General features: G+C 45.5%; 1 protein-coding gene across 1 annotated transcript in view; it reads left to right on the top strand.

Moving 5' to 3' along the window:
- Positions 1-3,277: 3,277 nt before the first annotated feature.
- Positions 3,278-26,760, top strand: part of vopp1b (VOPP1 WW domain binding protein b) — a 109,826-nt gene continuing 86,343 nt past the window's right edge. Inside the window, exon 1 of the mRNA XM_072508799.1 lies at positions 3,278-3,445. Coding sequence (XP_072364900.1) covers positions 3,386-3,445 — 60 coding nt within the window. The 5' untranslated portion in view covers positions 3,278-3,385. The remainder of the gene's footprint in view (positions 3,446-26,760) is intronic.

A 26,760-nucleotide genomic window follows, 5' to 3' on the forward strand; every position in this document is an offset into this window, starting at 1 on the left:
ATCTTGCGGGGCCGCGGAAGGAAGGAGGTCCTCCTTCAGAGAGGACGGCCCGACGATCGGTGGGCACCGATCGCGGGCCACCCCACATTGCAGGTGAAGCCCGGTGCAGGATCCCCCCTCGCCCCCCCACAGGCCGCCCCCCCCCCCAGCGTTCACACATCTCCCACAACTGCAGCGACCAGGTGTGGACGGCGCCATGGGAACCCGCCGTTTTGGCCTGGCCGCTCAGCCCATCCGGGCCTCAGAATAGCGGGGGTGCCGGAGAATCGCCATTTTGGGTGTCTCCGTCGATTCTCCGGCCTGTGGCCCGTGAAACGCGACCGGGCCGTTCCCGCCGCTTGGGAGAATCGCGGGAGGGCGTCGGACAGGCGTCCCCGGAAATTTTGGCGGCCCAGGCGATTCTCCCAACCGGCGTGGGAGTGGAGAATCGCGCCCAGTATGTCCGGGGTGCGTGGGTCCTTAATTATGCTGGCTGCCTTTCTGAGGCAGCAGGAATTATAGATAGAATCAATGGATGGGAGGCTGGTTTGCGTGGTGGACTGGGCTACATTCACAACCTTTTGTAGTTTCCTGAGGTCTTGGGCAGAGCAGGCTCCATACCAAGCTGTGATACAATCAGAAAGAATGCTTTCTATGGTGCATTTGTAGAAGTTGGTGAGGTTCGTAGCTGATATGCCAAATTTCCTTAGTCTTCTGAGAAAGTAGAGTCGTTGGTGGGCTTTCTTAACTATAGTGTCGGCATGGGGGGACCAGGACAGGTTGTTGGTGATCTGTACACCTAAAAACTTGAAGCTCTCGACCCTTTCTACTTCGTCCCCATTGATGTAGACAGGGGCATGTTCTCCACTACGCTTCCTGAAGTCGATGACAATCTCCTTCGTTTTGTTGACATTGAGGGAGAGATTATTGTCGTCGCACCTGTACACCAGATTCTCTATCTCATTCCTATACCCTGTCTCATCATGGTTTGAAATCCGACCCACTACGGTGGTGTCATCAGCAAATTTGAAAATCGAGTTGGAGGGGAATTAGGCAGCACAGTCATAGGTGTATAAGGAGTATAGTAGCGGGCTGAGGACACAGCCTTGTGGGGCACCGGTGTTGAGGATGATCATGGAGGAGGTGTTGTTGCCTATCTTTACTGATTGTGGCCTGTGGGTTAGAAAGTTCAGGATCCAGTCGCAGAGAGAGGAGCCGAGGCCAAGGCCACGGAGTTTGGAGATGAGTTTCGTAGGAATGATGGTGTTAAAGGCTGAGCTGTAGTCGATAAATAGGAGTCTGACATAGATGTCTTTGTTCTCTAGGTGTTCCAGGGTAGAGTGCAGGGCCATGGAGATGGCGTCTGCTGTGGACCTGTTGCAGTGGTAGGCGAACTGTAGTGGATCAAGGCAATCCGGGAGGCTGGAGTTGATTCGTGCCATGACTAACCTTTCAACGCACTTCATGATGATGGATGTCAGTGCCACGGGACGATAGTCATTAAGGCACGCTGCTTGACTTTTTTTTGTTACAGGGATGATGGTCGTCTTCTTGAAGCAGATAGGGACCTCAGATTGTTGTAAAGAGAGGTTGAAGATGTCTGCGAATACCCCCGCCAGTTGATCCGTGCAAGACCTGAGTGCTCGTCCGGGTACCCCATCCGGGCCAGTGGCTTTCCATGGGTTGACCTCTGCAGTGGTGATCTCAGATACAAGTTCATCCGCGGCTTCTGGGGTGGAGGGCTCGCTCTCACTGACCGCTTGCTCAAAGCGGGCATAGAATGCGTTGAGCTCATCAGGGAGAGGTGCGTTGGAGCCGGCGATTTTACATGCCTTCATCTTGCAGCCCATTATGTCTTGCAGACCTTGCCATAGACGGTGGGAATCCGTGTGGCTAGCCTGGCTCCGGTACTGTCTTTTGGCATCATTGATGGCTTTCTTTAGATCATATCTGGCTTTCTTGTAGAGGTCAGGGTCGCCTGACTTGAATGCCTCAGACCTAGACTTCAGCAAGCAGTGGATATCCCTGTTCATCCAGGGTTTCCGGTTGGGAAACACGCGGATTTGTTTCTTTGGCACAAAGTCTTCTACACACTTATTAATGAAGTCAGTTACTGTAGTGGCGTACTCGTTCAGGCTGATCGCAGAATTTTTAAATACTGACCAGTCCACTGACTCTAAGCAGTCCTGTAGGAGATCATCCGATTCCTCAGACCAACAATGCACAACTTTCTTTGACGGATTCTCCCGCTTCAGTTTTTGCTTATAAGCCGGGAGCAGAACAGCCTTGTGGTCAGATTTGCCAAAGTGTGGGCAGGCGATAGAGCGGTAGGCATGTTTGGTATTTGTGTAGCAGTGGTCCAGGATGTTTGGGCCTCTGGTGGAGCAGGTGACATGTTGGTGGTAACTTGGTAGTATGCTCTTGAGCTTGGCCTGATTGAAGTCCTCAGCTACAATGAACAAGGCCTCGGGGTGTCTCGTTTCAAGACTATTTGTGGTGGTGAATATTTCGTCCAGTGCGATTTTCACATTCGCATGGGGTGGGATGTAAACTGCCGTCAGGATAACGGAGCTGAACTCCCGCGGAAGGTAGAAAGGGTGGCATTTTAGCGTTGGGTATTCTAGGTCCGGGGAGCAGAAAACTTGCCAGTGTTGCTACATCTAGGCACCAGGAGGTGTTGATTTGGAGGCAGACCCCACCTCCCCTTGCCTTAGGCCGCCGTACGGTCCATTCGGTGGATTGAGAAGCCCTCTGGTTGTCGGTTAGGTGGATTGGCCATGATAAATTGCCCTTAGTGTCCAAAAAAGGTTAGGATGGGTTATTGGGTTACAGGGATAGAAGTGAGGGCTTAAGTGGATTGGTGCAGACTCGATGGGCACTGTATGTTCTAAGTAATGTTCTCATTACTGAATTGAAGCACCTTGACCTTTAGAAAATGTGAATACCATGCACTTTGCTATTTTGACAATTTGAAATGTTTGGTAATAATTTTTAGAATAGTATATTTTTGCAAAAAGAAACAATTTACAGTCGCTGGAACTCCCTAAATAGCAGTATCGTTGTATCTACACCACCACCGTCTAACGGGCAATACAAGCGATACTCTAACATCCAATGAAACATTTTTCACGCAATTAGGTATCCATTTGCTCCCTCTCATTTCTCCTCAGGGTAAAATGCTGCCATCCCGGGTGGGATCAGCCTGTGCTGAGCTGGCGCGCGCGCGCGAGGGACACTTCACTCGGGGCGACCGTTGGTCGAGCGCGCGCACGGAACAGCAAGCGCGGCCCCGAGCTCTGATTGGACAAATAACGACATGCTCGCCGCCGCAGCACCGCTCCGCCCCAGGCTGAACTCGCCGGCAATGGGAATCCAGTGAACGGCTATCGTTTCGCAGCCAGCCGCCATGCTCCGGAGCCCCAGGCCCAGCTCGACTGTCAGTTGTTTGATCTTGCTGCTGTTTGAGGTGGGGTGCAGCGTCCAGTCTTGAGCGCGGGACAAATAAAACGAAGACCGGGGTCCGAGCATCTGTAACGGGGTGTTTTGAAATGGAGCGGCTGTTAGCTCGGGGAGCTGACCAGGGAGATCGGGCTCGGTGCCCGGGTTGGGGGAAGGTCGGGATCCGGGAGGTCGGGCTCGGTGCCCGGGTTGGGGGAAGGTCGGGCTCCGGGAGGTCGGGCTCGGTGCCCGGGTTGGGGGAAGGTCGGGATCCGGGAGGTCGGGCTCGGTGCCCGGTTTAGGGGGAAGGTCGGGCTCGGTGTCCGGACTGTTGGGGCGGATTGAACCGCTTCAAACTGTCTCTGGTCACTGGCCGAACGGACGGAACGTCCCCTAACTTGAACCAAGGCGCCAGTGCTGTCGGGACCCTTGACCGCGACAAGAACCTCCGGCAGGTACCGCTTCTCAGCGTCTGCTCCTCTCCACCTTCATTTCCCACTCTGAAAAAAGGTTGTTTATGTAAGGCCAGGATGTTTGTACAGGGGATTATAGGCTGTGATACAATGAGCGGGTAATGTGATCATATCATAAGCTTTAATAAATTTTAGGGTGTGAGTCAAAATGACTCCTTTTTTGAATTGTACAGATTGCAACACTTTTGCCTATCGTGATCAATTTGGAGCGGAGTTTGTGGTTGCGGTCTTATGTGGATACTCCCCAATGCAGCAGTGAAACACTTAACCCACTCGAATTTCCTACCGGTTTGGAATCATAACATTTAATTGAACAGCTGCTTCGTTATATAAACTGTAAATTATGCTCACTGATTATAGGGCAAGAAATTACGTTTGTGCTTATCCTGGAATTTACTGTTGAAGCCCAGTTTAAAAAAAAAAAAAAAAATCATATAACTAAAAAAAAATATGAATATACTTAACTGGTTGGCCTGAGATTGTAGACAGAAACCTTCAGGATTTTATACATTCTTTGTACATGTTGTCCTCTTCTCCGTACCTCAGGAGACGTGTATTTGGGGAGGTCCCTGGTGCACGTATGCTTGGGAAGTTTTTTTTATTCTTTTGTTTAAAACAAATATTGTATTTTAATCACCCAAGCTCTGGAATACCCTTTCTAAATCTCTACTTTTCTACCTTGCTTTCCAAACCTACCCTTTTAACCAAACTTTTGGTCATCTGACCTAAGTTGGCTCGTTGTCACACTTTGTTTATTAATGTTCCTGTGAAGTGTCTTTGTATGTTACATTAGGTTAACAGTGCTATATAAATACAAGTCATTCATTTAAAAAAAAAAAACTACCATTATTTATTAGGGCATAGACTGTAAAGTGAACCTGAGGCTTTACTATTTGTGTCAAATACTTGCTTTGATTCTTTGAAATATTAGGCAACTTTAAATTATACTTTCATAAATTGATAGCTATGTTAAAGTTTTTTTAAAAATCCTCATGTTGAGAATATGTCATAAGAGAAAATATGCTGAGATAGCTGAGAGTCTGGTAGTTCACTGCAGAGACTAATGCAAAGGGAAAATCAGGATTGTTCTTCTGTCATTATTCCATGACACCTGCTGAATGTGCGCAGGATCAGACTGCCATCAGTGGACTTCATAGATAGGCTTCTGGGAATCTCATTTATAATGGCTGCTTGATTGAGATACTGGAGGGTGACCCATACCCGAGGTTAATGACTCAGAAAGGATGTTAATACCTCCTGGGAATAGAGGAAAGTAGATATTTAAGAGCACGAGGGCAAATTCAGTTTAAACTAGTAGTGATCTTTTGACATGAAAGCCAACAAAACAAGTTGTGTGGACTGAAATCTTGTTTTAGATCAATGTTAAATTTTTTGTTTAAAGAAAACCTGTATTTGGGAATGTGGATGGTGCTGGCAGGGCTGCACTTATCGTTTTCTCTAGCTGCATTGCTGAAGCGATGGTGGAACACTACCTTGAAATCATATGGTCCTTGTAACAGTGTTTTCACAGTATGCCGGTCAGGATTGTGTGTGAGTGTTGAAGGTGATGGAGTTTTCACAACATTGCTGCTCTTCACCTTCCCGTTGGTAGAGGAAGGTACTGTTGAAATAACCTTGGCGAGTTTCAGGAGAGCATCCAGCAGATAAGACATATTTTGCTGTACTCCAGTGATTGAGATTGATGGACATTGAATAGATTGCAAGACACCTGATTCAGCGGAAAGTAGAAACTACTTTCCGCTGAAAGGTATTGCATTTGTTTGTTGCAAGTACCAAGTTTGTGGTAATTCTGACTTGTGAATTTTTTAGTTGTTACTCACAGCACAGAAGGAGGCCATTTGGCCCACCGTGTCTGCACCGGGTGCTCCCAAAAGAGCCACCTAGTTAGTCCCATCCTCCGACCCTATATCCGTAGCCCTCTAAATTAATCACTTTCAAATATATATCCAGCTCTCTTTTGAAACCTCCTGTGGAATCCACCTCCCCCTGTCTCCCAGGCAGTGCATTCCAAACCCTAACAACAGTGAGTAAAGAGGTTTCTCCTCATTTCACTCCTAACTCTCTTGCTGACCACTTTGAAATTGTGACCCCCTAGTCACTGACATAACCAGTAGAAATAGAATATCCTACCCTGTCAAAATTGTCAGAATACCTCAAAAGGCCAGCTCTTAATCTTCTCTGCTCCAAGGAGAACAAGCCCAATTATCTAATCTTGCCCTGTATCTAAAATTCCTCATTCCTGGTATTCTAATAAATCTCCTCTGCACTTTCCAGTGCTTTAACATCCTTCCTTAAATAAGGTGCCCAGAACTGAACACAATACTCCAAATGTGGTCTGACCAATGATTTGTCGAGGTGTAGCATGATGTCCTTGCTTTTATATTGTATACCTCTATTTATAAAACCAGTGATCCTATAAGCCTTCTTAACTGTTTCAACTTGCCTGGCCACCTTCAGAGAATTATGCACTAGAACCCCGAGGTCCCTCTGCTCCTGAACTCCCCTCAAAGTTTTACCATTGAGCCTATATTGTTTCCCCATATTTCTTCTACCAAAATGCACTGCCTCACATTTCGCTGCATTGAGCTCATCTGCCAGGTGTCTGCCCTTGACTTGTTAATGTCTCTTTGAAGTCGCTCCGCATCATCCTCACAATTCACTATTCTCCCAAGCTAGTATCATCTGCAAATTTACAGATTTTGCCCTCGACACCCACTTCTAAATCATTTCTATAAATATGAAAAAGCAAAGGTCCCAACACCGAGTCCTGAGGAACACCATTTCAACTGGTCTCCAGTCTGAGAAATGCCCATCTATATCTACCCTCTGTCCTATCTCTTAGCCAACTTCTAATCCATGCTGCCAAGGGCCCATCAATCCCAAACATTCTTAATTTGCTAACCAACCTGCCATGTGGCACCATATCAACTGTTTTCTGAAAGTCCAAATATACAACATCCACAGCACTAGCTTCATCATTGCCTGTGTCACCTCGTCAAAGAACACAATTAAATTTGTCAGACATGACCTGCCCTTGACAAAGCCATGTTGACTGTCTAATTAACTAATGTTTCTCTCAAGTGTATATTTATCTCATCCTGTATTATGGCCTCCATCAGTTTTCCTACTATTGATGTTAAACTGACAGATCTGTAGTTTCCTGGGTTTGCCATTTCTTAAACAACGGCGTCACATTTGCAATCCTCCAGTCCCCTGGGACTAAACCTGTGTTCATAGAGGCCTGGAAAATTTCTGTCTGTGGCTCCACAATATGCTCCCTTACCTCTCTCAGCAATCTTGGATGCGTCCCATCCGGGCCTGCCGACTTCTCTACCTAGAATGCTGCCAGCCCTTTTAGCACCTTTCGTTTATCTATCACTATACATCTCAGTTGCTCAACACCCACATTTGAAACGGGCCATTGTCACCATCTTCTAATTTGGTAAAGACAGAACGAAAGTACTCATTCAGAACCACTGCCATACCCTCCAATCCAGTGAGCAATTTGCCCTGCTCGTCCCTTATGGGTCCCACTCTATCCTTCACTAATCTTTTACCATTAATATGTTTGAAGAACATTTTGTTATTTGTTTTAGCACAGCCTGCCATCCTTTACTCATGCTTCCTCTTATCTTTCCTTATTTCAGCCTTAGCCTTTCTCCTGCATTTGAGATACTCTTCCTGATTTCTATTGCTATTATTATTCCAGCATACATCACATGCCTCTTATTTTCTTCCTTATTTTATCATCAATATCCTTTGTCATACAGGATACTCTAGCTTTGGATACCCCACATTTATTTCTCATGGGCTTGCACCCTATTCTAGGGGCACATGACATAGTATGCACCCTATTCGTCTCTCCTTTGAAAGGCTTCCATTTTCCATCCACTCTTTTATCCACCAAAATGCATTTCCAATCAACCTGCTCTAGTTTAGACCTCTAAAATTTGTGCTGTGGTATCTTAATCCGTGACTGACTTTTATCCTTTTCCAACTTAATATTGAATCGTATTATATTATGTACTACTTCCCAACAGCTCCCCCACTCTGACGTTCTCCACCTGGCCTGCTTCATTTCCTAGGATCAGATCAGCGTGCCTGCACCCTAGTAGGACTAGAAATGTACTGTTCAAGAAAGTTCTTCTGCACCCACTGCAGGAATTTCCCACACTCTATCCTTACTCAAGGTACTTGAAATCTCCAACTATCAGAACCTTACTTGCCCTGCAGGTTTCCATAATCTTCCACTTCCTCCCCGCTATCTGGAGATCTATAATAATACAAGGCCACCACTCCCTTCCTGTTCTCACCTCCAACCATATAGATTCTAATTCGGGAACTTCATCTCGTTCAAGGGCTATATACTATCTTTGACCAAAACAGCTAGGGGCGGCACGATAGCACAGTAGTTAGCACTGTCGCTTCACAGCACCAGGATCCCAGATTCGATTTGCGGCTTGGGTCACTGACTGTGTGGAGTCTGCACGTTTTCCCTGTGTCTGCGTGGGTTTCCTCCGGTTTCCTCCCACAAGTCCCAAAAGACGTGCTGTTAGGTAATTTGGGCATTCTGAATTCTCCCTTGGTATATCTGAACAGGCACCAGAGTAGGGCGACTAGGGGATTTTCACAGTAACTTCATTGCAGTGTTAATGTAAGCCTACTTGTGACAATAACACCTCCTCCCTTTTTACTCTCACTGTTCCGACTAAAAACCATATAACCGGGATGTTAAGTCCTGTTCTGGCTTGAGCCTCATTTCTGTCAATGCTACTATGTCATGTGCCCCTAGAGCAATTTCTGCTTCCAGTTTCCCAATTTTGTTCACTGTGTATTTACATACATACAATTTAACCATGCCCATATCTCTTTCTTGCCTTTGGGAGGTGACCATTTCTTTGTTCACTGTCAACACTCAAGCCTTCCCTCACTTACTATTCCCTATTCCCTCTCTCTTTTGACTTCACTGGTACTTCTAAAACTAGTCCAATTAGTCACCCCATCCTCTTGCCTTACAATGGTAGTAAGGCTTTATGAAGTCAAGAATTGAGCCACTTGACACATGGTAATTGGCCTGTTCTCTGTTCTTCAAGTTGCATTGCTGCTACCGCACAGTAACAGTCCTTGTGGAGATGAAGTCCCATCTTTACATTGAGGATAACCTCCATTGTCTTGTGTGGTAGTACCATTGTGCTAAATGGGATAGATTCAGAATGGATCTAGCAATTCAAGACTGGCCATGCATGAGGTGCTGTGGACCATCAGCAGAGCAGAATTGTACTCAACCACAATCTGTAACCGTATACCCCACTCTGTCATTACCATCACGCCAGGGGATCACCCCTGGTTCAAATGAAGAGTGTAGGAAGGCATACCGAAAAATTAGGTGTCAACTTAGTGAAGCTGCAACACAGGATTACCTGCATGCCAACGAACATAAGCAGCAAACGATAGACAAGACCAAAGTAAGAGATCCCAAAACCACAAGTTCAGATCTAAGCTCTGCAGTCCTGCCACATTACCAGTGCGGTAGATAACGGGGAGCCAATGGATGTGGTATATCTGGATTTCCAGAAAGCCTTTGACAAGGTGCCACACACAAGATTGCTGCATAAGATAAAGATGCATGGCATTAAGGGTAAAGTAGTAGCATGGATAGAGGATTGGTTAATTAATAGAAAGCAAAGAGTGGGGATTAATGGGTGTTTCTCTGGTTGGGAATCAGTAGTTAGTGGTGTCCCTCAGGGATCAGTGTTGGGCCCACAATTGTTCACAATTTACATAGATGATTTACATACATTGCCAAGGGCAATGTGTCCAAGTTTGCAGACGATACTAAGATGAGTGGTAAAGCAAAAAGTACAGAGGATACCGGAAGTCTGCAGAGGGATTTGGATAGATCAAATGAATGGGCTAGGGTCTGGCAGATGGAATACAATGTTGACAAATGTGAGGTTATCCATTTTGGTAGGAATAACAGCAAAAGGAATTAGTATTTAAATGATAAAATATTAAAACATGCTGCTGTGCAGAGAGAACTGGGTGTGCTAGTGCATGAGTCGCAAAAAGTTGGATTACAGGTGCAACAGGTGATTAAGAAGGCAAATGAAATTTTGTCTTTCATTGCTAGAAGGATGGAGTTTAAGACTAGGGAGGTTATGCTGCCATTGTATAAGGTGTTAGTGAGGCCACACCTGGAGTATTATGTTCAGTTTTGGTCTCCTTACCTGAGAAAGGACGTATTGGCGCTGGAGGGTGTGCAGAGGAGATTCACTAGGTTAACCCCAGAGTTGAAGGGGTTGGATTACTGTAGCCACCTAAAATGGCTGATTCCCGATTAGAATGGTCAAACCCCGATCTAAAATGGCGAACGAAAAAGGCTGATGGGAAAATCAGCCAACAGGACTCAAACGGACAGCTGCAGGCAAAACAGTGTATTCGGCTCTGGGGAAGTCGGCCCAGACCGATACCTGCAGCCATTAACAGCACAACAACCCAGCCATCTGCATACTAAGCAGCCATCCCTGGGAACAATTGCTACACATTAGCAACATAAAGCCGATCCAGACTTTTCGGCACCAGCAGTGGCTGAGACAAAGAAAGGTGGACGACCACCCCTCGATCAAGGAATCGCCCCATTATTGGAGCATATTGAACCAAGTGATTGGGACCAAGTCCAATCACTTGGAACCAGGGTCAAGGTCCGCCCCGAGAGGCAGGAAGCCCCTGGGAACTATAAAAATAGGGGCCAAGTTCAGATCGTCCCTTCTTCTCCTGCTCGCAACCTTCGAGACCCTTCGATGAAGAAACCAGTAAGTGTTACTCCAGCGATCGCTACCAGATAGGTGCTCCAGACTATCGACTCGTACCAGCCTTTTTGAATCCCGCAGGCCAGACCCAATTCGATAGACCATTCATTTTCCTGACCTGGTGAGCCATCACCAACGTTAAGTATTGGCCTTTAGTGGTAAGTAATAGTCTAGAAGTAGGATTGTTGTATAAGTATTTATTACTGTATATAATAAATGATTGTTGATTTAATTTTTACTAAGCGGTGTGCTGCATTATTAATCATTACTTGAGCTTGAACCACGTGGCGGTATCAGAAAGATACCTGGCGACTCGTGAGCAAAGGTGACAGAATTAGAGCTAATAAAACTAAGGCTAATAAGAGCAACATTCCGAGGAGAGGTTGAGTAGACTGGGACTGTACTCATTGGAATTTAGAAGGATGAGGGGGAATCTTATAGAAACATATAAAATTATGAAGGGAATAGATAGGATAGATGCGGGCAAGTTGTTTCCACTGGCGGGTGAAAGCAGAACTAGGGGGCAAAGCCTCAAAATAAGGGGAAGTAGATTTAGGACTGAGTTTAGGAGGAACATCTTCACCCAAAGGGTTGTGAATCAATGGAATTCCTTGCCCAGTGAAGCAGTTGAGGCTCCTTCATTAAATGTTTTTAAGATAAAGATAGATAGTTTTTTGAAGAATAAAGGGATTAAGGGTTATGGTGTTCGGGCCGGAAAGTGGAACTGAGTTCACAAAAGATCGGCCATGATCTAATTGAATGGCGGAGCAGGCTTGAGGGGCCAGATGGCCTACTCCTGCTCCTAGTTCTTAAGTTCTTATCCAGTCGTGAATGGTGGTGGACAATTAAACAGCTCACTGGAGGAGGAAGCTTCACAAATAGCCTATCCTCCGTGATGGAGGAGCCCAGCACATCTGTGCAGAAGACAAGGCTGAAGCATTCACAATCTTCAGCCGGAGTGCCAAGTGGATGATCCATCTCGGTCTCTCCAGTGGTCCCCAGCATCACCGATGCCATTCTTCAGCCAGTCCGATTCACCCCACGTGATATCAAGAAAAGGCCGAAGGCACTGGATAATGCGAAGGCTTTGGGTCCTGATAACATTCTGGCAATAATATTGAATACTTGTGCTCCAGAACTTGCAGCGCCCGGGCCAAGCTGTTCCAGTGTGCCTGCAACACTGACATCTACCCGGCAATGTGGAATATTGTCCACGTATGTCCTCAAACATAAACCAGGACAAATCCAACTCTACCAATTCCGCCCGATCAGTCTACTCTGTCATCAGTAAAATGAAGGAAGGAGGCATCAACAGTGCAATCAAGTGGCACTTAGCAATAATCTGCTTACTGATGCTTAGTTTGGGTTCCACCAGGGTCAACCCAGCTCCTGACCTCATTGCACCCTTGGTTCAAATATGGACAAAAGAGCTGAACTCCAGAGGGGAAGTGAGAGTGACTGCCCTTGACATCAAGGCAGCATTTGATCGAGTATGACATCAAGGAGTCCTAGAACAGCACTAGCATATAAATACTGTGGCTACAAGAGCAGGTCAGAGGTTAGGAATCCTGCGGCACGTAGTGTCCCTCTTGACTCCCCAAAGCCTGTCCACCTACAAGTCAGAAGTGTGATGGAATATTCTCCACTTGCCTGGATGAGAGCAGCTCCAAAGACACTCAAAGCTCCCCACCATCCAGGACAACCTGCTTGATTGGCATCCCTTGCAGAAACATTCACTCCCTGCACCACTAACGCAAAGTAGCAACACTGTGTACCATCTACAAGATGTACTGCAGGAACTCACCAAGGCTCCTTAGGCAGCACCTTCCAAACTCCCAGTACCATCTAGTAGGACAAGGGCAGCAGATACATGGGAATGCCACCACTTGGAAGTTCCCCTCCAGGTCACTCACCATCCTGACTTGGAAATATATCGCTATTCCTTCACTGTTGCTGGATCAAGATCCTGGAACTCCCTCCCTAATAACACAGTGGGTGTACCTACTCCACATGGACTGCAGCGGTTAAAGAAGGCAGCTCACCACAACCTTAAGGGAAGTTGGGGGATGGGCAACATGCTGGCCTGGTCAGCGAGCCCACATCCTGTAAAAATGTATTTGAAAAACAGCTTCTGGTCAAAAGTTACCGATGTGGTGAGAGACAGTGGTGTAAATACTGTCACTGGACTATTAATCCAGAAGTCCAGGCTAATGCTTTGGGGACATGGGTTTAAATTCCACCACAACAACTGGTGGAATTCAAATTCAATAAAAAAAAAAAAATTGGAATTCAAATTTAGTCTCAGTGATAGTAACCATGACATCAATCATCGATTGTTGTAAAAATCCATCTGGTTTGCTAATGCCATCCTTATTTAATCTAACCTATACGTGACTTCAGATCCACAGTAACATGGATGACTCTTAACTTCCCCCTGAAATGGTCAAGCATGCCACTCCGTTCAAGAGCATTTAAGAATGTGCACAACAATTGCTGGTCTTGCCAGAAACTCCCAAATCCCATGAAGAATTTTGTTTTTAAATGTTGATTGAAATTTGCAGTGTTGGGAAAGTGAGTGGGTTTTCTCTTGTTCAGGGTGGTTACTACTTGGCATTTGTTTGGTGTGACTTCTATGATGAAAATCTTGGAAAATACCATGTTGGACCATATTTGGCTGAAGATGCTTCGAATCATACAATTATTGAATCCCTGCAGTGCAGAAGGAGGCCATTCAGCCCATCGAGTCCGCACCGACCTTTGGAAATAGCACCCTACCGAGGTCCACAACCCCACCATATCCCTATAACCCACCTAACCTTTTGGAAATTAATGGACAATTTAGCATGGCCAATCCACCTAGCCTGCGCATCTTTGGACTGTTGGAGGAAACCGGAACACCCGGAGGAAACCCATGCAGACACCGGGAAAAAGTGGAAAGTGCAAACTTCACACAGACAAGTCACCCGAGGCCAGAATTAAATCTGGATTCCTGCTGCTGCAGTGCAGAACACTGTGCCACTGTGCTGCCTGCATGCTTGTAAATATTTTTATCTGTGCTGTAAAAGCAAAAGCTTTTGATAGCAAGGCCCAGTGATCTGCCTGCAGTATTTAAATGATCTGAGCTCCACTGTTATCTCTACTGGTTAAGCCAGTCAGTTGCAGGGAATACTGATGAGGAAGAACCCTGTTTGCCTGCTTTCAGCCAGAATGGCAGTGGAAAAGCTACATTTGGCCCCAATAATGGCTGGCATAGCAATAATCAGCCAAGTTTCTGATTCGGATAGGACAGCTATTTTGATGGAAGTGTACATGAAGTCCCCTATAATCCTACTTCCTATCTATGCCCTGACATGGAACAATAGAATTTCCCAATGAGGAATGAGTCTTCAGGGTAGCGGGCGGTGGTTGTAGGGTAGATAAGCAGAAGAAGGGGTGTTGGAGGAAAAATACACGAGGCTGTCTGTAATTTGAATTTTCAAGGGGGAATAACTTGCAGGACTACAGACAGGGGTGTGGAATTAATTGTGTAATGCATTTTGTGAGCTGCTGGAACCATGATGAGCTGAATGACTTCCTGTGCCGTATGATTCTATACAGTCACAACCTTATGACGAAAAGCCAAGTATTGATCACGAATAAGGTAAATTTTATAACATTGTTACTTGATAAAGATTAGTTTTGGGGTATCTGTAAGCTTACTGTCACGCAACGTAGACTTATCTCATTGGAGTGCGTGGAGGCCAGGAGCCTCTGGGCCTCAGAGCTTTTGTGCATGTGCAGACCTGCAGTGGGCTGCATAATTATACATTGGTATTTTAAAATATTTTTGGCCCAGCGCGATTGTGCGTAAGAAAATGGTGCTAAAAACCCAAGTCATGTGATAATGAGTGGAGTGTCATAGCCAGCAAGTATTTCAAGAAGGAAAAAATGCCCCAAGAGGGAGAGGGGACAGGAAAGGTCCCAGATAAGTGACACAGGTGCCAGTTAACTTGAGGGGAAAAAAAGGGAGGAACAGCGGAAGAGGCTCCAAATAGAGAAAGGGCTGTGGGTAACAGACTTTGTGAAGTGGGCTCAGTAGAAGCCCTGAAGATCCAAGAACACAGCCAAAGGTTGGTGACTCGATGCTGCAGTCTGCTGGGGTGAAGGTTCCCCTTTGCAGCAGGAGTGTTCTACTTGGCACATCTAATGATCTGAAGTTGTGCATAAGTTAGTACTTGGGAATCCAGGAGAGCTAGGTCTCTGGACAAGGGATCGAAACCCTGTGGAGTGGGCCGTTGTTGAAGCTGTTCGAGTTGGAAATGACTTTTGGAGAGAATTCCAAGGTGAGACCTTCAAAAGTGAAGATTGGAATCCATCATGAGAGAGATTGAGTTTCACTGAAATTGGTTGACTTGCTGTTACTAGTGTCCGTCTGGGTTGCTGAGAAACCCGCGGACTCTGTTTTGGTCATACCTGTTGTTTATTTTTAAAACTTTGTTGTCACAAGTAGGCTTACATTAACACTGCAATGAAGTTACTCTGAAAAGCCCCGAGTCGCCACATTATGCCGCCTGTTCGGGTACACAGTGGGAGAATTCAGAATGTCCAATTCACCTAATAGCATGTCTTTCGGGACTTGTGGGAGGAAACCGGAGCACCCGGAGAAAACTCACGCAGGCACGGGAGAACGTGCAGACTCCGACACAGACAATGACCCAAACGGGAATTGGACTGGGGTCCCTGGCGTTGTGAAGCAACTGTGCCAACATAGAACATTTATCCAAATGCCCTGCTATAACTTCTTCAATAATAGATTCTAACATCCTCCCAACAGATATTAAGCTAACTGGCTTGCCGTTTCCGGCTTTCTGTCTCCTTCCCTTTTTAAATAATGGAGTGACATTTGCTATCTGTCTGCAGACTCCACGCAGACAGTGACCCAGCGGGGAATCGAACCTGGGACCCTGACGTTATGAAGCCACAGTGCTAACCACTATGCTACCGTGCTGCCATTGTGTAGCATGTTCTGTTTGACCACAGTTGGCTTATCAATTTAACTGTGCCTCGTGCTTTGTTTGAATATAAGAGATACTATAAACTGTTTTAGTAATCGACTTTGCAGTTTACTTTTGTTTGTTGAAAACCTGTGGAAGCTTGTGGCTTTATTCTCACTATGAAAATTGAATTCAATAAAAAGTCTGGAATTAAACGTGTAATGATGACCATGAAATTGTAGAAACCCAGCTGGTTCACTAATGTCCTTTAGGGAAGGAAAGCCGCCGTTCTTATTTGGTCTGGCCGACATGTGACAAGACCCACCGCAATGTGGTTGACTCTTAAATGCCTCTGAAATGGCCTAGCACGCCACTCTGTTCAAGGGCAATTAGGGGCGGGCAATAAATGCTGGCCCAGCCTGATGGGTTAGGCAAGTTGGTTCGATGTGGACTGCACTCGATGCAGGGAAGTTAGAAACAGACGTCTAACACAGGAGAAGATCCAACACTGTTTTATTCAACTAGATGAACTGCTGTACATATTCAGCTGTGGGTCGACACTATTCTGATCTGACTAGTGACCTTGTAGTAGCCTGACCAGACTTACTAGCTACCGCATGGTTTTTGTGCTTGCTAGCTCATGGTCTCTGACTGTTTCAATAGCTGGGTCCCGAGAGAGCGGGAAACCTAGTGCCCTCTGGCTTTATAGTGGTAGTGTCCTGTCTGGTGATTGGCTGTGCTGTGTTGTATGCTTACTGGTCATTCTATGTGTCAATCACTGCCTGTCTGCATCTCATTATATACATGAGTGGATATTATGACATCTCCCCCTTTTGTTTTGAGTTAAATAAATACTGAGGTGTGTGTGTACCTGACTATATACAAACGGTGATTGAACAAACGTATATACATGGGAAGGTGTCGATCGTGCATATACACGGCAAACTAAGCAATATTTACAAGAGAGAGCATCTGCAATGATTAGCTCCTTGCCTGGCATGTAGACAAGTTTGAAGTCATAGCGGCGGAGTTGAAGAAGAATTTGCTGTAACCGAGGTGTCATGTCATTTAAATCCTTCTGGATTATGTGGACTAGAGGCCTGTGGTCCATTTCCACCGTGAATTTCGGCAGGCCGTAAACGTAGTCATGAAACTTCTATTCTTGTCAGGAGACCCAGACACTCCTTTTCGATCTGGGCATACCGTTGCTCAGTGGGCGTAATGGCCTTGGAGGCACATGCCACTGGAGCCCAGGATGAGGAGTCATCTCGCTGGAGGAGCACCGCCTCAATGCCGTCCTGGCTTGCATCAGTTGATATCTTGGTTTCCTTGGTTGGGTCGAAGAACGCTAGAACTGGGGCTGTGGTGAGCTTTGTCTTCAGCTCGTGCCATTCCGCTTCATGTGTGGGCAGCCACTGGAATTCCGTTGCCTTCTTGACGAGATTGCGGAGGGCCATGGTGTGGGATGCCATATTGGGAATGAATTTCCTGAGAAAGTTGACCATCCCGAGGAAGAGGCGGCCCGCCGCCTTGTCCTCCAGGGTCTTAATGGCGTTGATCGGCAAGACCTCGTCGGCGTCTGGCCGCACACCCTGCCGCGAGATGTGATCGCCTCAACTTTATATCAGATTGACCAAATGAGCACCTGGCCCTGTTGAGCTGGAGACCATGTTCATGAATTCGCTGTAAGATCTGCTTGAGGCGAGCGATGTGTTCCTGGGGCGTTGTGGACCAGATGATCACGTCGTCCACGTATACTTGTACCCCCTCTATGCCCTCCATCATCTGTTCCATGATGCGATGAAACACTTTGGAGGCAGATATGATACCGAAAGGCATGTGGTTATAACCGTAGCGGCCGAACGGGGTGTTGAACGTGCACAGCTTGCAACTGGACGCGGCCAGCTGTGTTTACCCAAAACACCGGGAGGCGTCCAGCTTAGTGAAGAATTTGTCATGAGCCATCTCACTGGTTAACTCTTCACGCTTCAGGATCGGGTAGTGCTCCCGCATGATGTTGCAGTTTAGATCCTTGGGAGCAATGCAAATGCGGAGCTCCCCTGATGACTTCTTTACGCAGACCATGGAGCTGACCCAGTCTGTTGGTTCCGTGACCTTCGAGATGATGCCCTGGTCTTGGGAGGTCCTGTAGTTGATTTTTCAGACAATCCTTGAGGGGCGCCGGCACCCGGCATGGTGCATGGATTACAGGGGTGGCGTTTGGCTTGAGCAGTATTTTGTATCGGTACGGGAGCGTGCCCATTCCATTTATGTCGGCTTACAAATTTCCATCGGGCGAGACCGTCGCCGGTGACGATGACATGGTGTGGACTCGCTGAACCAGGTTCAGGAGCTTGCAGGCGCGTGCACCGAGTAGGGACGCCCTGTCAGGCCTGACGATTTCAAATCGTAACGTTGCCTTGATCGCCTTGTTGGATACCTCTAGTTGACATGCGCCACTGGCAGCTATGGCATTGCTATTGTAGTCAAGGAGCTGGCAGGCCGGTGGAAGAATGCTTGGTCGGGCCCGGATGGTGTCGAGATCGGATTGTGAGATGGGGTACGCAGGCGCGCCGGTGTCCAGTTTAAATCTGATGCGAGCCTTGTTAACTGTGAGGACGGCACACCACTCGTCGTCAGGATCCACACTGAGGATCGAGAGGCGTTGCGCAGGTGTGGTGGAGGCCAGCTCATGTGTGGTTATGATGCCCACTCGATATGGAGACTTGAGGCAGTCAGCATCAGGGTCCGTTGGGTTGTCGGGATCAGAATCTGGCATGCCTTGTTGTATTGAGCGATACTTCTGCGCCGCAGCTGGGATCGCTGGCTGCTGAGTGGTGGAGTGGATCTGCAGAGGGCTGCGTAGTGGCCAGGCTTGCCACATTGGAGAAACCAGTGCCCTCTTGCCGGACATTGCCGCTTTAAGTGGGCGGAGCCACAATTCGGACACATCATGATGCTGACGTCAGCGCGATCCGTGCGCCATCGCGCATGCGCAGTGTGGTCGGCCGACGTACGCATCTGTGCAATCGGGTTTTCGGTCTCGTCGTCCACTTGGTCATGGTGCGCATGCGCAGGGATCCGAGAAAAGCGCGCAAAACTCTCCCCGATGCTCAGGCCCTGCATCTGTGCAATGGCCTGCACCCTTTCTGCCTCGTGGGAGGCCAGCTTTGCAGTTTCTGCTGCCCTGATGTGGGAGTAACGATTCTTGGCATGCTCATGGACAACGCACGTCTCTATAGCGACAGAGGGTCAACTGTTTGATTTTAAGGAGCTGCTGCTGCAGCGAGTCGGAGTGGACCCCGAAAACGATCTGATCCCGGATCATGGAATCAACCGTTGAGTCATAGTCACATGACTGCGCTAGGATACGGAGATGGGTCAAGAAGGACTGAAAAGGTTCATCCTTACCCTGAAGCTTCTGCTGGAAGATGTACCGTTCAAAGCTCTCATCCACCTCAATGTCGCAGTGGCTGTCGAACATCAGCAGGACTGTTTTGAATTTTGTTTTGTCTTCGCCATCGGCGAACGTAAACAAATTGTAGATATGGGTGGCGTGGTCCCCCATAGTGGAGAGAAATAGCACTATCTTCCTGGCATCCGATGCTGCCTTGAGGTCGGAGGCCTCGATGTACAAGAGGAACTTTTGCTTGAAGACTTTCCAGCTGGCGCCGAGGTTGTCGGAGATGCGAAGGAGGCTGGATGTTTTCCATTTCGCTGGATGGCTGCTTGCTGGTCGATGCTGATTCACTCTAGGTAGGTCCGTCAAGATCAATATCACTCTGGTACCATGATGTGTTAGGCAGGTTGGTTCGATGTGGACTGCACTCGATGCAGGGAAGTCAGAAACCGACGTCTAACACAGGAGAAGATCCAACACTGTTTTATTCAACTAGATGAACTGCTGTACATATTCATCTGTGGGTCGATACGATGCTGATCTGACTGGTGACCTTGTAGTAGCCTGACCAGACTTACTAACTACCGCATGGTGTTTGTGCTTGCTAGCTCGTGGACTCTGACTGTCTCAGTAGCTGGGTCCCGAGAGAGTGGGAAACCTCGTGCCCTTTGGCTTTATAGTAGTAATGTCCTGTCTGGTGATTGGCTGTGCTGTGTTGTATGCTTACTGGTCATCCTATGTGTCAATCACTGCCTGTCTGCATCTCATTATATACATGAGTGGATCATAGATCATGATCATAGAATTTACAGTGAAGGAGGCCATTCGGCCCATCGAGTCTGCACCGGCTCTTAGAAAGAGCACCCTACCCAAGGTCCACACCTCCACCCTACCCCATAACCCAGCAACCCCACCCAACACTAAGGGCAATTTTGGACACTAAGGGAAATTTATCATGGCCAATCCACCTAACCTGCACACCTTTGGACTGTGGGAGGAAACCGGAGCACCCGGAGAAAACCCACGCACACACTGGGAGGATGTGCAGACTGCGCACAGATAGTGACCCAAGCCGGAATCGAACCTGGGACCCTGGAGCTGTGAAGCAATTATGCTATCCACAATGCTACCGTGCTGCCCCACGTGGATATTATGACAATGCCCACATCCCATCCCAAAAATGAGTAAAACGTTGTTTTTCCTCCTGATTTGCAACCTATTTGTGCTTCCGGTGGAGTGTGCAGTGTAAAATAATGTGGGCTCAGCTTGGATCAAAACTAAGGGCTGTGTCTGCTATTCAATCCAGGTGAACAAGGCGCCACATGTCTACTGGATTAGTGTTTTTGGAGCATTCATTTAGCTATCGGAAGTTTGGAATTGTAGGCAGTCCACTGAACTGTTTTAATTCTGAAGTTTGCATTTACAATATGGTAGTTAACAAAAAAAAATCACTGGCAGTTGAAGGCTGCACCACTGAGCTCTTTCAGTATGTGCACCTCAAATGTAGTGTGAGACACTCACTGCAGGTATGCAAGATATTTATGCTTCAGCCAGTTATGCTGTTTAATATCAAAAATCTCCAGCTCCTGCCATGAATGTCTTGATGGTCTTGCCCTTTCCCATCTATGTTGCTTTTAGCCCCTGCTTTTTGACTTACGAAAGGCTTCAGATTACCCAGTAACCTACAATATTAATACTGTTTGATCAGCCATCGTCAGATAAAAGTGAGCTCTAGTAATTTGTCTCCTAATTTCAACTCTATCTGTGGTGTGTGCTAGGGACCTAATGAAAATTACATGTTGGTGTCAAGTGGATTGTTGTCAGCTTCTGGGTCTGTAACTTGAACTGTGCAGACTTGAAGGCAGTAACTTTGCTGTAGTACGGCTGAAGTGTTGAGCAAGGTGGTGAATAACTGGACTTGAATTGCACAATTGTAATTTGAGGCATTCAGGTATTGTCTTTGTAAGATGAGATTGACCTATTTATCATCTTTGCTCTAATTTCCTATTTAAACTATAGTATTTCAATTGAACACAGATGATTTTTTTATTTTTTATTTTTGGTGGCCGTCATAATGACATTCAGAAAAAAAAAACTAAATATCTTCTGACATGTCTGCTGCAAGAAAAACTCTACAGCTTGGTACCAGAAAATTCTGTTCATAGATGTAATAACCCCAGCTCCATATGGCAGTTGTTAACAGATTTAGGAAAAGTAATATCAAGTCTTGCCAATTTTACTCCCAATTTTTGTTATAATGGCAAGACTGTATCCACACAGTAAGAATATTTGTTTGTAATGTCAGTGGGGATTGTTTAAATAATCAATATTTAGTTTACAGTTTTGCCATTTCAAAAGAGGCAGTCACCAACCTTGCTTGATGCTGCAATAATAGTCAATTGTAGCAGTTAAAGGTGGCTGATATGTTGTTGAAGCCAGTCTCTTTGATCATGAATGTATGAAGCTGTCTGGTATAAACACTTGCAAATGATATCTGGACAATGCATATACTCATGTGTTTGTGCACTGTACAAGTAGTACTGCATGGAAAGTGACGGTCATCAGCCAATGTAGCCGTGTTTTAACTTCCTACAACTACTCTGCGCAAGGGGGCATCCCCAACTTTCCCGGTGAGTAAAAACCTGCTAAAAGTATATGCATAGATAAAACAAGCTTCTGCCACCAGAGTGGATGGCAAAACTGTTGAGTGGAATAAAATGAATGTATGTATATATGTTCACACAGGGGAAAGCAGACTGTGCTACCCCTGAGGTGGTGGGGGAGGGGGTAGGGGGCAGGGGTTGGTATGGGGAGTCCAAAGCATTTTTCAACAAACATTCAATGAGGAAAAATATTTATATCAACTTCCCTCTGGATTAAAATGTTATTAAATCTTTTTAATGTAAATGTAAAATATTCCTTGATCTTAAATATTTATATTTTACAAAAACTTGAATATCAAAATAATTAACAATCTATTTCCTAATCCAACAAGCCCTGGCAAAATTAGAATGATAAGATAGTGAGACTATTAGGTCTGTTATGGGCAGGATTTGTAATATATTCACATGGAAAAATGCCATGGATAGAATTTTAAGACTCCTTTTCAATTAATTTATTTTGATAAATTTCATATTTTTTATTGGGTGGTGTTAGCATAATGCAATTGTACATGTCAGTGTTTTGTGGCAGAGGGAGAGAAAGTGGTTTGAGAGACTTACAGCCAGCTGGTTTAGAAAGGATGTCCCAATTTGCTGCCTGTACAGGTTCTTTCGAAACCAAAAGCATGTTTTAAAAATTTTCAATATGAGAAAGGACAAACATTAGAGCGTAAGGATAACACATACAGCTCCTTTTATGTATTTATTTTTAAAATAAATTTACAGTACCCAATTATTTTTTTCCAATTAAGGGGCAATTCAGCATATCCTACTCGCCCCCCCCCCCCTCCTTCTTTGTACATTGGTACTGAGGGGAGGGTACCCTGTTTCTCCAACACAAAATGAGTGTTTGTCCGTATATATTTTTTTGCTGTTTTAATAACCAGTTGGGGCCAATTCACCTACCCTGCACATTCTTTTTGGGATGTGGGGATGAGACACACACAGACACGGGAAGAATGTGCAAACTCCACATGGACAATGACCCAGGGCCGGGATCGAACCATGGTCCTCGGTGCAGTGATGCAGCAGTGCTAACCACTGTGCCACCATGCTCCCATATACAGCTCCTTTTAAACATATTAAATTTTTAAAAATCTGTGAGATAAGCATGGAAACATCCTATCAAAAGCTCTGTTATTGTAAATACTGCTTTTATTCAAATCTGCCATTTTGGAATTTTTGAAACCAACTTCAATAATAGTAATTACCCAAAGTGAGTATTTATGATTGGATATACAAATTCAACTAAATAGGACATGGAGGCATAGGAATGATTCTATCTGTAGTACATGTGGCAGGTGTTCACACTGGACTTGATCATAATTTGTTCCCAATAGCCATTGGATGGTATGCTGGAGCTTTTGAAACTCTCTCCAGCCAGGGACATGCTCTCCAGCTGCCATTTCGGCAAGATGAGATATTAGGTAACTCACTTTAGAAGTTATTTTGATACTACATGATTTGCAAAATAATATTTGAGTATCCCAGAAGCAACATATGGGTTTGGCAGACTCATTTTCTCGTTGTTGTGTCCTGTTATTTAAATCTAGCCTGGAGTAGTAAATCTTTGTTCAAAATAAGTCCTCTTGATGCTTGTTAATTTGGAATTCAGCTTTATAAAATGTGTCTTGTGAACCAGACCTCCTACATTAAATCTGGTGCATTTTTGTTTTTAAAGTACCAACACCACTGCATTTTGTGTTTTTGAATTATGAATTCGAGTTTTATAAGTTTATGTTTTGATTGTATTTCTAAATTTTAAGTAAATGAAGGGATCATGTGATCTGTTCTGACGTCTATCTGACAGGCTGGTTGGTTTGACTGTCAGAGAGCAAAGGGAAGCTTGGATTGTTTTGCTGGGAAACATTTGGAGACAATAGCAGCAGTCTCTTGCGTTTAAGGTGCGCTGACTCTTGAGTCTCCCAAAGGCAAATTTGGCAACCAACCCATCCACCCCTTCACCGAAGTAATTTATCTAAGTTGTAAACATTGGGGTCCCTGTGGCACATCACTCATTACATCTTGCCAACCTGAAAAATACTCTTTTCTGGGCAATACAGCGCACAGTGGTTAGCACTGCTGCCTCACAGCAGCAGGGACCTGAATTCATTCCTGGACTTGGGTAACTGTCTGTGTGGAGTTTGCACTTTCTGCCCATGTCTGCATGGCTTTCCTCCCAGGTGTTCCAGTTTCCTCCCACAGTCCAAAGATGTGCAGGTTAGGTGGGGATATTTCTGGGGATAGGGAAGGGGAGTGGGCCTAGGTAGGGTGCTCTTTCAGAGTGTAGGTACATATACTCGAAGGGCCAAATGGCCTCCTTCTGCATTGTAGGAATTCTATAGTCTATTCCTACTGTTTCCTTTGCTCTTTCTGTTATCCATGCCAATATGTTAACCATATAACTTTTTATTTTCCACTATTACCTTTGATGTGGCACTTTAATCAAATAACTTCAGGAAATCGAAGTACAGTACTTCCACCAGTTTCTCTTTACTCTCATTGCATATTACTTACTTGAACATAGTTTTGATTTCACAAAGCCATGATGACTCTGCCTGATTACCTTGAACTAATCCATTTACCCCACCAGTTAAGCTAACTGGCCTGTAGTTTCCTGCTCTCTGTCCCACCCTTCTTGAATAATGGAGTAACGTTTGTTATCTTCTAATCGAATGGAACCTTTCCCGTATCTGGAGAGTTTTTGAAAATGAAAACAAATTGATTAACTATCTCACTAGCCACTTTTTATAAAATCCCAGGATGAAGTCAGTCAGGATCTGGTTACTTATCAGCACACAGCTACCACATCTCTGGTGATTTGTCATTTTTGTGAGTTCCTCCCTCTCTTCCCTTTCCTGATTTATAACTGCTTCTGGAATGTTACTTCCCCCTATAGCAAAGACTCAGGCAAAATATCTGTTAAAATAATCTGCCATCTCCTTGTTTTTAATGATCAATTCTCCAGACTCACCTTCTTTGGATCAACACTCACTTTGTTAACTCGTTTCTTTTAAAAATAGTTATAGAAACTCTTACTATCTTTCTTATATTTAGAATCATAGAATCCTTCCAGTGCAGAAGGAGACCACTCGGCCTACCAAGTCTTCACCGACCCCCCCCTCCACCCAACTGCACATCTTTGGAGGAAGCCCAAGCAGATACCGGGAGACAGTCACCCAAGGCTGGAATTGAACCCAGGTCCCTAGTGCTGTGTGGCAGCAGTGCTAATCACTGTGCCACCCTTTTTCTCATACTTGTGACAATAAAAATTATTTAAAAAAAAAAAAAAAAAATTTAAATCATGCCTGTGGGGTAATGAGGATGTACAGCTTAAATCATTTTAATTGCAGGCAAAGACCAAATTTGCACCAGTTGTTTTCCCCAACAGTATACTGTCCATAATACATCATCAAATAAGAGTTGCTGCTTTTGTTGTTTATTCTGTTTGTTCACCTTTTGAATACTGCATCATTGTTCGTAACTGATCTTCCCTTAACAGAAGAAATGCTTCAATAATAGTGGCTGTCATGATGCACCGTCTGTACTGATGCATAGAATATAATTTAAAAAAAAAATTCTGTTTATTTTTCGTGAAAACATGTTTTGCTGAAGTGCTTTACAGTTATTGAATTGTAGTCAATGTGGCAGCCAATTTGCTTTTTTTAAGGCCATGCAGCAATCATGAGATAAGTGACCTGTTAAACTGGCTTGATGGTATTGGTTGAGAGATGAATGTGGCCAAGACACTGGGAAGATTCTGTAAATAGTACCATGGAATATTTTATGTTCACTTGAACAGGCAAATGCCTCATCATAAAAAATGGCACTTGTGACAAAGCAGAATTCCCTCAGCCTAGATTATGCACTGTGGATGCCTTAAAACCACCACCTGAATCAAGTGAGAGTGCTATTGTTGGACCCAGGGCTGAAATATACATCTCAACCATAAGCTGCATCAATCAATTCCTTGCAGATTGATTGACTGAACTGGTCCACATTTGATGTATTTTATATCATATGCATATTTAATATGAAATTCAAATCTGGGGCTGGTTTAGCATAGGGCTAAATCGCTGGCTTAAAAAATATATTTTTATTCTCCTTTTTCACATTTTCTCCCAAATGTACACCCACCAACAATAAACAATAATCAGTAACAAATATGTCAATCCCCATATCAATAACAACAATCCCATCCTCCCACCAAACCCCAAACATTAACCCGCATGTTCTCACAAACAAATGACAAAAAGGAATTAGGGATCACCCATATTCGCCATTAACACACACCGACCCCCTCCCCCCAACCTTCCCACCCACACGCCCCAACTAATGTTCGATGTTATCCAGTTATTGAAAGTGCATAATGAATAATGCCCATGAATTGTAGAACCCCTCCATCCTTCCCCTCAGTTCAAACTTAACCTTCTCAAGAGTCAAGAATTCCAACAGGTCCCCCCACCATGCCAGGGCACAGGGTGGAGAGGTTGCTCTCCAACCTATCAGGATCCGCCTTCGGGCGATCAACGAGGCGAAGGCTACAACATCTGCCTCCGCACCCATTTCCTACCCTGGCTGGTCCGACACCCCGAATATGGCCTCCCGGGGGCCCGGATCCAGTTTCACATGCACCACTTTAGAAGTTACCCTAAAAACCTCCTTCGAGTAATCCTCTAGCTTTGGACAGGACATATGAACGTGATTAGCGGGGCCCCCCCTGCAACGTTCACACACACCTTCTACTCCTTCAAAGAATTGGCTCATCCTCGCCCTCGTGAGGTGTGCTCTGTATACCACCTTCAGCTGTATCAGCCCCAATGTCGCGCATGAGGTGGAGGCATTCACTCTCCAGAGCACCTCACACCAGAACCACTCCTCCATATCGTCTCCCAACTCTTCCTCCCACTTTGCTTTGATCCCTTCCAGGGTGCCTTCTCCTCTTCCAAAATAGCTCCGTAAACCACTGACACTATCCGCTTCTGCAGTCCCCCTGTCGCCAGTACC

Source organism: Scyliorhinus torazame, chromosome 6, assembly GCF_047496885.1.
Source record: "Scyliorhinus torazame isolate Kashiwa2021f chromosome 6, sScyTor2.1, whole genome shotgun sequence".
NCBI classification, from domain to species: domain Eukaryota; kingdom Metazoa; phylum Chordata; class Chondrichthyes; order Carcharhiniformes; family Scyliorhinidae; genus Scyliorhinus; species Scyliorhinus torazame.